Source organism: Paroedura picta, chromosome 3, assembly GCF_049243985.1.
Source record: "Paroedura picta isolate Pp20150507F chromosome 3, Ppicta_v3.0, whole genome shotgun sequence".
Lineage (NCBI taxonomy): Eukaryota > Metazoa > Chordata > Lepidosauria > Squamata > Gekkonidae > Paroedura > Paroedura picta.
This window is the reverse complement of record NC_135371.1, coordinates 106,632,930-106,644,993: the sequence shown is the minus strand read 5'-3', so window position 1 is coordinate 106,644,993 and position 12,064 is coordinate 106,632,930. Positions and strand designations below refer to the sequence as shown.

Genomic DNA, 12,064 nt, shown 5'->3' with positions numbered 1-12,064 from the left:
TTATACCAAAATGGAGAAACCATTCAAGAGACCTGATTTGCCAATTTTTACTGAGTGATAAGGATGCCGACGTCACTTTTATTATGGCTGAATTTCTGTCCTCAGTTTTTAAATTTAAACTGTCTGACGTATCTTGACTAACTTTGTTCATCCTGCTTATCTGCTTTATGCCAATAAAGGTATTGTATTGTATTGTACTGTTAAAACCTAATGTTCAACATCACCCTATAAACATAAGACTACCACAGCAGTTATGATGACATTTTAGAACACTGGGTATGAGGGGATTGCTGCTTCCCTACCTGTAAAAGTATAATTAGACCTAATATTTTGTTTTGCCAAACCTTATAATCTTTTCAGATTATGCCAAATTATTAATATTAACTAGAATTATACCACTAATTTTTAATACGAGTGCTCTCAAGGCATCAGTACTGTAACTGTCTTTCCATTACAAAAGTGTGCTTTTAGTAAGCATTTTATATCCACTGCTGAATTTGTTCTCCCGTACAAATATCAGAGAAAGCACCACATAGATTTTGTGTGTGGGGGTCAGGGGTCCACCACCTTTTTGAGCCCATGGACACTTTTGGAATTCTCACATGGCGTGGTGGAGACAGCCACAAAATGGTTGCTACAGCTTACCTTCAATCATGCAATGAAGATCCTTGTGCTATGACAATAGTTGCTGCTGAAGCAACATTTTTAAAAATCTGTACAATCATTCAGATTTTTGATAGCCAATCAGAAAACCTGTGGGGCAAAAGCTCTATGCGGTCCCACCCACTTTCTAAAAATGATTAGTGGGTACCAGGAAAGGTGTCGGCAAGTGCCATGGTGCCCACAGCCACTATATTGGAGACCCCTGGTATAAGTAAAAACCTAGAGAAGAAGCCATGCATAGCTTAATTGCCATTTCTGTCTGTCTCACCACCACCCAGGTACCTTCCCCTGCAGGATATCATGTGCATGGAGTGCCTCTCCAGGAAACTAAAAGAGGCAGTGACTCTATACTTGAGGGTGGTGAAAGTTGTGGATCTCTGTGCTGGGCGCTGGTGGGAATACATGCCTACTGGTGAGTGCTGTTCTTTCACTGATGCACTGAGATATGTTGGACTTGACTATAAATAGTTGTTTTTATAAAGCACCTCATGGGGAATGGAAGTGTATATATCATTTTTATTTTACATTTCTGTAGTGCTTTCAGCATGTAAAGCATTCTGCATTTATTTAGACCAGGATTTCTCAACCAGGGATTCATAAATTTTTAGACAGACCTGGAACGGTTATCTGAATGGGTGGGAGCTAATTAATTATATATTAAAATTTGTTAAACATTTATTGGGTGATATGACCATATATGGTCATGTCAACTCAACTCCCCCCCCCCCCATCCAAAATGGCCAATGACAGGGCTGGAGAGGGTGGGAGGGGGAGCAGCCCTGAGTGGATGTGTATACAGTTATGTTTCCCAACCACATTCTGCATGATCACGCCACTTCTGGGGTTTCTCAAAGCCTGAAGAATGTTTCAGGGGGTTCTCAAGGGTTAAAAAGTTGAGAAAGATGATTTACACATTTCACCATCTGTGACTTGATAGTGCGTAGGTGAACCTTGGACTTGTCCACTCATTTCTTTGCCTTACCCACTCCAGTTGCTGTAACATCTTAACCATCCAAGTATGATTTTTTTCCTAACCAGAATGACTTCAGGTTACCTTACCTCTTCCTTTCCAAATATTGTTTTACTTGAGCGTTTGTTTACTTGAGGACTGTATGTGCTTTTTATTACAATGTAAGAAATGATTGAGAGAAGAATCAAAATTAGTCTTGCAGAAATGGAAAGTTAGAGATCTGAGCAGCAGGTACAGTTCTGCGACACTTAGGAAGGGAAATATGAATATGGGAGACAGCTATTAAAACACATACTCAAATACATAAAATTGGGCATTCTACAAAGTACACACAAGAGAGTTGTCAAAGATGGGACTACATTTTTTTAGGGAAGCTTGCAAGAATAATCAGTGCAGTAAATACCTTTCCCACTCCACAGTGATAGGGGAAAGCACATTGTGCTGAGATAGCCACGGCCATGACAGAAAGCAAGGAGACAGGCATCCAGATTAAAACAGAAAGAAGTCAGTTTAAGAGTTGCCCTGGATCAATGGGACTCATTCTCTAGAGCATGGACTACATGGACTACAATTCCCTTGAGCCCCTGCCAGCGTTCGCTGGCAGAGGCTCATGGGAATTGTCGTCCATGGACATCTGGATGGCCAGTTTGACTACCCCTGCTCTAGAGCAACAAAAGCATTGACTGAAACCTTTGCAGAGTTTTTCATATTTGTCTAGAGGAGCCAAAGAGGCTGGAGAAATATTGTTTCTAAAAAGTCAGAATGCCTGTCCTTAAAAGAGTAGAGAAACAGGACTTGAGGGTCTCTGGCCTTGGGTGACTTTGCTTGAAAACGTGATCTGTATGTGGACATATGGGTGAGAATATAAACCATCATGGGTTTGTGGGAGAAAAACTTGTCAAAAAACAGTTACATACATTCAAATGGAACATCTCTTGTCTAATTAAATTGCATTTGTTACATATTAATTTCTTCATTGAAATATATTTGGTTTAGAAGTGTATGCATTTGCCTGAATTATGGCCAAATTAAAATGTTTGGCTTCAGGAATCCCTTGAGTACTTGACAAATCAGTCTCATCCTTTTTTTTGTATGTAGTCTGAAGTACGTGTATGCGCGTGTGTGTGCATGCATGCATTCTGTGGCTTTACCTTTGAGGATGAGAATTATAGAACAGAGGAAACAGTTTATCCTTTTTTCTGTGTCTATCTGGTAGTACATGTTAAACATTAAACTAATATAACAATCATAGGTCTTGGCTTTGTCTCCTGCCAATTGAAATCTGTACTTCAAGTTTTCCTTGCATGTAGAGACGTTTCTTGCATTCAGATAAAATATGTGTTGTCTTCCCAGGGTTCACAGATTCCAGCTTCCTGACCCTCCTGAAGAAGATGCCAGACATTGAACAGCTATATGGGCTTCATCCCAGACACCTTGACAGGCGTAGAGTTCGCGGCTATGAAGCTTTTAGTATTCCTGGAGTCTTAGAGGCCTTGCAAGCTTGCCCAAATCTGCTAGTAAGTGTTTATATATTCAAAGCAAAAAATATTCATCATTGGCCTTTATGATCCTTCCTAATGCCTGGAGTGGTAATGAGAGAATCAGGACAAGGAACACTTCTATGAAAAGACAGATGGTGCCTTATTTCATTGTTAATGTTCAATTCTTTTCAGTTAATTGTGGATGTCATCTGAGCAGCTGAGGCAATTGTAATTTTAAATTCAGCTACTACTTTACTTAGCTGCATTGTTCTCCTATTCTCTGGGATTCTGCCATGAAATCTCAACTGCTATTACCACAGAGTCCAAATACATGGCTGAGATACTTTGCACAAAGACCTGTGCCTTAGCTGTGTATATTTATGTGATTAAACTTGGTTTGCACGATCTGTGGAATGCTTGCAGAATGAAGCATTGTGGGTCCAGTAAAGTTCAGTGGCTGTAGATCTATGGGTAGCTGTTTCGTACAGGCCTAAAGAAGGACTAGTAACAGCCACCTTCCATTTATTCCAGCTTTCACAGTTAGAAGCCATTTTTACTGTCTGTGCAGGTTTATTAGCTGTCGTTGCCTTTATTTTTAAAAAGTTAAAGCAGAGATGCACACATACACAACTATAAGGCCTGAAAAACACTGCTGTTAAAAAAGGAACAAATTGTGTGCTCTGTGCAGCAGCCATTAAGTTTTTGCATTTGATCTTTTGTGGTGTAATTTGTAGTTGCATGATACTCGCCATAAGAGTGTTCGAGCCTAAACTTGTTTCTTTAAATAAGAAAGGATAACATTTTAAAAATCTGTACCTTTTTGTGATGCTGATGTTCTTGCTATGCTGGATTTATAAAAAAAAAACAAAACAAGGGTAAAATCACCTTCTCCAAGACCAGGCTCATCATGATTTCTTACAGCAGTATGGCCAATATTTGCATGAAAAATAGGGAAAAAACTGTTAAAGACTAATAGAAAATCAAAATAATGTTTAATGTGAATTTTGATTAAAAGGCTGTGCTTTTTGACAAAAGAAATTCCCTAAATTAGAGAAATACACAATTGGTAACAGTTCAATGAAGCAATTAAACACATCACAAAGAAGTCCAGAAGTATAACCACCAAGCGATCCCTGGTAATGATGGATTTCAACTTCTTAGAGTCTTCTTCAGGACAATTCTACAAAGACAAAGTATTTTTTTTACTTTGTTCAAATCTTTGCTTGAGGATGTGGAGGCAGGGTATGAAGACATAATTTACCACAACAGTGTGAGTGGTTGAGCCTGGGCAAAGTGATAAAGAGTCTGGGCATTGCAGAATGAAATCCTCTTTATTTCTGGACACGAAAGAGATATCTCATGATTTTGTTACAAAAATGGGATGTGAGCAGTAGAAATATGAGATGACTAGTTTCAAAGCCCCTTTATAAAAAGGGGTTTTGAAAGGGGAGAAGGCGCGTGAGTCCAGCAGGGAGGGAACCCCCAGCAGCCGCGCTTCGCGCGACTGCTGGGGGTTCCCTCGGGCGGCAGTCTGACGCTGCGAGAGGCGCAAAGCGCCTCTCGCAGCGTCAGTCCGGGAGCAACTGCGAGCCGCGCTGCGCGCGGCTCACAGTTGCTCAGGCTGGGAATTGGAGGGACCAATCGGCAGGCGCTTTGCGCCTGCCGATTGGTCCCTCCGATTGTCTGTCGTGAGGAAGGGTCCAACCCGGACCCTTCCTCATCACGGACAAAGCCCACCTCTAGGGGGCTTAACGAATTATTTAGTCCGTGGCGCCCGTGGCGCCACGGGCTGTTTAAAGATGTTTGCAGCTGATATATTTGAGAAATTGAATGAGCGGAATGTGACATTGCAAGGAAAGGGGTTTCTTGCCCATGAAATGTGGAAGCATGTAAAATCATTCAAAGTAACATTAGGTCAGTTTGCAAGGCAAGCAGGTGAAGGCAATTTTTGTCATTTCCCTTTATTAGGAAAACAGAAAGTGCCTGAAAGTGCTTCTGCTAAGATTAGGGATCATCTGCAGAGTTTGGAGGACGAGGTCACAAGAGGTCACAAGAAGATTTCAGGACTTCCAGAAAATTGAGCCTAAATTCAATTTGCTCTCTTATCCCATCACTGCTGATATTGATACAGCACCTGAAGAGCTAGAGCTTTAACTTATTGACATGCAGTCAGATCACACTGTGAAAGAAATGTTTAATGTTGTGACTTTTACAGATATTTGTCTGCTGAAAAATTTTCATGTATGAAGTAATTTCCTGGAAAAAATCTTCTCTATATTTGGGTCCACATATATTTGTGAGCAAAGTTTTTTCTTGTATGAAGATCAACAAGAGTAAATATAGATGCTCTTTGACAGACATGAACTTGCAGGCTGTGATGAGAATCTCAACAAGAATCTCACTCCTGATTTTAAAAAAATGGTAGAAAAGTATGATAGGGTACATTTGTCTCAATAAACTAATTCTAAAATTAAATGTGCTTGCAACTATAGATGATATGAAATTAGAACAATAAATAAATTGAATAAAACTACCACTCTTATATTTATTGATTTTTATTATACAATTTATAACTTTTCTGAAATGCAGAGTTAAAAAATGAATGCAATCATTTTAAAAGGTGCGGCCCTCCGCTAACCTCCACTCTGACAAAGTGGCCCCTGAGCCAAAAACAATTGCCCATCCTGGCGTATACAATTACTTGCCCCATTTTTTGTCCCAAGAATTATATTTATCATGATCTTCTAGTTTACATATAAGTCAATATTTGTTACCAACATTTCCTATAGTCATAGAATTATACTGATAGAATAATAGAGTTGGAAGGTACCTTATGGGTCATCTAGACTAACCCCCTGCACTATGCAGGACACTCACATCCCAATCGCTCATCTACTGTAATTTGCCACCCCTTTGCCTTCACAGAATCAGCCTCTCTGTCAGATTGCTATCTAGCCTCTGTTTAAAAATTTCAAAAGATGGAGAACCCAACACCTCCTGAGGAAGCCTGTTCCACTGAGAAACCTTTCTAACTGTCAGGAACTTCTTCCAGATGTTTAGACGGAATTCTTTTGAATTAATTTCATCCCATTGGTTCTGGTCCGTCCCTCTGGGGCAAGAGAGAACAACTCTGCTCCATCCTCTATATGGCACCCTTTTAAATACTTGAAGATGGTTATCAGATCCCCTCTCAGTCGTCTCCTCTCTAGGCTAAACTGACCAGGCTCCCCCAACCTTTCTTCATATGTTTTCGTCTGCAAACCCCTCACCGTCTTTGTTGCCCTCCTCGGGACATGTTCCAGTTTGTCAACATCCCTCTTCAACTGGGGTGCCCAAAACTGAACACAATACTCCAAGTGAGGCCGAACCAGAGCAGAGTAAAGCGGTACAATCACCTCCCGTGATCTGGACACAATAACTCCATTTTATACAGTCCAAAATCCCATTTGCCCTTTTAGCCACCAAGTCACACTGTTGACTCATGTTCAATGTATGGTCTACTAAGACTCCTAGATCCTTTTTGCACATGCTACTGCCAAGACAAGTCTTCCCCATCTTATATTGGTATATTTGGTTTTTCCTACCTAAATGCAGAACTTTACATTTGTCCCTATTCAACTTCATTTTATTCAGTTTAGCCCAGGGGTAGTCAACCTGTGCATTTGCTGGCAGGGGCTCATGGGAATTGTAGTCCATGGACATCTGAAGGACCACAGGTTGATTACCCCTGGTTTAGCCTACTTCTCGAGCCTATCAAGATCATCATATCAGCTGTTATTGATGCTATTAAGGATTTATCTGGAATTATCTTATATCTAATTTGATCCTAGGTCTGTAAGATGTTATTTATTATCATAATATCTTGATTGCAATATTTTTTTTATAACTTTCTTTCCCATCCACAGCCATGTATTTAAAGAGAACTCCTGTTCTGTCATTTATGATGTCATATCAACACTTTAACCAAACTATTTTAGCCGCTTGATAATATACTTGGAAATCTGGGTAGCTCAACACTCCTTTTTTGTGTGTGTGTTATATAAATTCTCAGTTTTTATTGCTGCTGTTTTATTTTGCCACACAAATTTGTTAAATATTTCCACCAATCATTAATAATATTTCTTGGGATTTCAATATTCAAATTGTTTAACACAAAATTTAACTTAGGTAGAGTCTTCATTTTTTATCAAGTTAATTTGTACTATCAGTGATAGTTTTAATTTTTGCCATCTTAGAATATGACTTTTTATCTCTATAGTAATTGGCTCACAATTTAGTTTTAGATTTTCCCCAGATTTACTAAAGCAAATACCTAAATATTTAACTTTATCTTCTTATTTCATATTTTTAAAACCATTAATCTGTTTCCTTTGAGTCAGACCGAACACGAGCCCTCATTCCCTCCTATCGCTCCTGCTGCGATGGAGGCAGAGAGAGCTGCCCCAAGCTGCTGGCAGAGACACAAAGAGTGTTTTTCTGTGTTTTCTCCCTGCAGCAATGGAGGGTGAGAGAGACAGACAGAGAGAGCTGCCCCTAACTGCACACCAGCCCTCCTTCCCTCCTACTAACCAGCCCTAATTACCTGCTCTTCCTTCTGCTGCCAGGCACACCGAGAGACATGAGACACACACACGAGAAGGAGAGAGATCTGCACCTTCCAGTGTCCCCTGGGTCCTAGTGCCCATTACATTCCTGCTTGCAATGGGCTTTCTGGCTAGTCAATCTAATATATCTGCAATTTGTCTTATATTTGCAGACAATAGTCTTTGAGGAATAAATCCATTCTTATCATTTGATATGTATTTCTCTACAATCTTTTAAAGCCTACTTGAAATAATTGTAATTACTAATTTATAATCATAAACATATTGATTTGTATCAACTTGTAGAGATAGGATTTTTTGCTAGTTTCGGTATTACTGTTACTTTGTGTCCATGTGACAGGAAGAACCCCATTTTTAAAAATTGTGTTAATGGATTTTAATAATTGTAATTCTATCAATTGTGATAATTCTTTACAGAATTCAGAAGTAAGTCCATCTAGGCCTGGGGCTTTATTAATTTTTGTTTTTATTGCATCATCTAGTTCTTGAGCATTAATGTCTAATAGCCCAGTGCCTGATCTGGGTGTTTTGGAATCGTTTGCCTAGTGTGCAACACCCAAACAGAGTGACCGCTAGACTGGAAAACCTTTTATAATTTTATTCAACTGCAGAAGAACAAAATGACACGGGGGTCGTCCCAGAAAAGCCTGTGTGTCAAATAAAGGATTTCATGAGATTTTATAATATTCCATTGAAGGCAGGGAAAGATGATGCTATTCAGGTCAAACCAATAACCTGGGGTCTTCACCCCCTTGCACATCCCACAGGACCACCCCATTGCCATTTTGCTAAGTCACCGAAAAAAGGTTACAAAAGGCAATTTCTCATTCTTTTTCAATCTTCTGGTAACATAAACAATGGCATGATATAAATAATTGTCCCTGGCCTTGAGAATAGAACATATAATTTCATTTGGTAACATTTCAAAAAACAGTAAAGAATAAAAATAAGTTTCTGGGCTCTCTTCTACCAAACAGTCCAGTACACCAACCTGCTCTTTACAGAACAATAATTAAGAAAAATATTATTTCACTCTCCTATACATCATGTCCATATGTTTTTTGTCTTCCTTTGTTAATTCTTTTTTAAAAGTTTTTGATTTTAGTATCATTTGGTTGTTCAGTTGTGCATAAAAATTGATAAAAATCAAAGAATGCTTTCAAGATTTCATTAATATCCTTAGTGACTGTGTCATCTTGTACATTTATATTTGAAAGTTTGTTTAGCTTTCTTTTTTCTTACCCTGTTTGCTAACATTTTCCCTGCCTTGTGCCCATTTTCAAAGTATTTTTGTTTTGTAAATAGCATTTTTAAATAAATGGCATTTGCTTCAATTTGTGTTAGAGATTCTCAGTGTTGATTATATCATATTTAAGTTGCATGGTAACATCCTCCTCTCTGATGATGTGCCACCAATAGGAAAAGAGCACTCTCTCAATGAAGGCCAATTTGCAGACAACTCACTTGCTGTGTGATTGGCCCTCCCTGGGGGTTACTACCAATAGGCAGAGAGCACTCTCTCAATGAGGACAAATTTACAGACAACTCACTCCGTATCTGATTGGCCCTCCTTCGGGATGTGCCACCAATAGGGAAAGAGCCTTCTCCAAATAAGGTCTAATTTGCAGACAATTCACTCCCTATCTGATTGGCCCAACTTGAGGGTGTGTCATCAATAAGGAAAGGGCAGTCTCTCAATGAGGACCAGTTTCCAGACAACTCACTCCCTACCTGAATGGCCCTCCCTGGTGGTATGCCACCAATAGGGAGATAGCTGTCCCCCAATGAGGGCCAATTGGGGGGCTTAAATGTCCTCTTCTTCCTCTTTCTGCTGCTTGCTGAGTGGAAGTGGAGCTGGCCTCTCTGAAAGGCCCTGCTGCTGGTAAGTTGCCCCATCCTCAGCCTCTACCCTTCCTTTGAATCCCTCAGGCAAGGGAGGGAGGCCAGCTGCTTTCTTTTCCTCTTGTGTTGGTCTCAGGTTTCAGCTTCTTGCTGAAGGAAGCACAGAGAAGCTGCCAAGAAGGTAAAGAGAATCAGTATTTCAAAAACAGAATGCCAAGGGACCGACAGAATGCAATAAATGTCTTATTCAGTCTAGTGAGTAAAGGATTTATTCTTCCCATCCAAGAGCATCAGCATCTCTCTCTCATACCTTCTTTCTTCTGTCTTTCCTTACTTCCTCTTTTGCTTTCTCTATCTCTTTCTTCATCTTTCCTTCCCCCCTTTCTTTCTCTTTCTTCTTGTTCTCTCTCCCAGTCTTTCCCTCCCTTTCATTCCTTCTTTCTTCTGTTTCCTTTCTCTCTCTCTCTCTCTCTCTCTCTCTCTCTCTCTCTCTCTCTCTCTCTCTCCCCCCCCATCTCTCCCTCCCCCTTTCTTGCTTTCTGTATTTCTCTATTTTCCTCTTTCCCCCTCTCCTTTTGTTTCCTTCTCTTTTTTCTTGAAAGTCAGTTTATTTTTTATCTATTTATTTAGTTGATTTATATGCCAGGAGAAAGAAGGAAAGAAAGGTAGGAAGTGAGTGAATTGTCTGCAAATTGACCCTCATTGGGGTCAATTTCCCTATTGGTGACACACCCACAGGAGGCCCAATCAGGTGGTGAGTGAGTTATCTGCCTGCAACTTGTTTACAATGGCTAAGATTGGTGAAAGTAGCAAGCTGCAAATCAAAATTAATTTCTGATAAAATAAGATGTTTAATCTTTCATACAAGTCTACAAATATTGCAGTTTCCACATCTGAAATGACACTTCTCAGAGTTCCCTTAGCTGTTCTCCTCTGACTATAACTCAGATGTTATGTGATCATGATTGAAATGAGACTATTTGAACAAAATGTGGCAACCAGCTGCAAATTAAAGAACAAATCCAAAAGTGCAGACTTTAATGTGTTGGCCATGTCTGCAGAATGAACACCAGCAGACTGCCTCATAAACTCCTTTCGCAAGAACAACCAACTGGAAGATCCGATGACTGGCACCAAGGAAAACATGGCTTAAACAGATTGAGGAAGACCTTAGAAACCAGTGATTGACTATCCATTAGGCCAAAGCTACTGCCACCAATTGCCAAGAGTGGAAACAAAAAATCCAGCAGCACCTACAGCAGCATGTTGGCTGAGAGGACAACCTGCTCTACCAATCACCAGCTAAAGGATAAAAAGAAGAACTCAGATGCTAGAACTTCTGGTTTTGCAATTCCCCCAATAATTGCTTGAGTCACATAAGTGCAATTTAACTTTCTATTTGAAACAAGAGATCATATAATGAGTATTCTTGCTTCTGTAACACGATTTCATCAAGTGGGTGGTGTGTTTGTTTTGCTTTGCTTTGCTTTACCTTCCCTCTGTTCCTTTCTATTACTTAGGGCGTTGAGACTTCCCATCTGGAGCTGGTGGAAGCCATTTGGACATACATGCCACAAGTTCACATCCTTGGGAAGTTTCGTAATCGTAATGGTGCTTTCCCGATCCCACCTGAAAACAAACTAAAAATACCAATAGGAGCAAAAATTCAGACTTTGCACTTAGTAGGTAAGAATTCAATGAAGCATTTCTGTTCATTCCTGCTGGATTCAGATTTCTCTTTTTCTTTTTTGGAAAAGTTATAAAATCTGATTTGGATATAAGAATGTAGGAGTAGGCATGCTAAATCAGACCAGTTTTCTATTGGCAGTGGCCAGTCATATGACACAGGGAAGCCCCCCCAAACAGGGCTCACAGACAGCAATCCTCACCTGATGACTGCTTTCCAGCACCTGACAGTCAGAGGCATTCCAGTTTATTTATTCCAGTAACTGTTTATTTCAGGTTGTCTTGGGCTGCATAGCTGGGGGAGTTTGAAGTGCACACCCTTGTACTTTCTGAGTTTCTCTGCCATTGATCGATTGATTGATTGCCCTGGAGTACACATCCAAAAATCTCCTACAAAAATCAAAGCGCAGTTACTTATAGCAGTAGAGAAATTTTCATCTTTGAAATGTTCTGTTGATGTTTGAACCTGACATTACTTTATATTTTTGTCTTTTAGGAGTTAATGTCCCTGCCATCCCTTGTATCCCAATGCTGAGGCATCTATATCTTAAGTGGGTGAGGCTCACCAAACCACAGCCTTTTAAAGATTTTCTTTGCATCAGCTTACGCACTTTTGTCATGAGAAATTGTGCAGGTAAAAAGAGTGAACCAGTCATATTGACTTGTAAGGAATTTCAGAAAGATGCCTGTAATGCAGTGTTAACACCTAACACTTGGTAAAGGATTGTAGATCAGAGCTAGCCTGTATACTATTAATAGTCACTATGGTCATTGTTTGCTATTTTTCCAGCTTAGTGCCGTTAGTACTGAGGTACATT

At 39.8% G+C, this 12,064-nt stretch overlaps 1 protein-coding gene across 3 annotated transcripts in view; it reads left to right on the top strand.

Moving 5' to 3' along the window:
- Positions 1-12,064, top strand: part of FBXO38 (F-box protein 38) — a 46,205-nt gene that overhangs the window by 4,293 nt on the left and 29,848 nt on the right. For 2 of the 3 annotated variants that reach the window (XM_077327110.1, XM_077327111.1), the window contains exons 3-6: positions 942-1,075; positions 2,987-3,150; positions 11,081-11,246; positions 11,743-11,880. In XM_077327110.1, coding sequence (XP_077183225.1) covers positions 942-1,075; positions 2,987-3,150; positions 11,081-11,246; positions 11,743-11,880 — 602 coding nt within the window. The remainder of the gene's footprint in view (positions 1-941; positions 1,076-2,986; positions 3,151-11,080; positions 11,247-11,742; positions 11,881-12,064) is intronic. The other variant, XM_077327112.1, reaches the window with a different exon arrangement.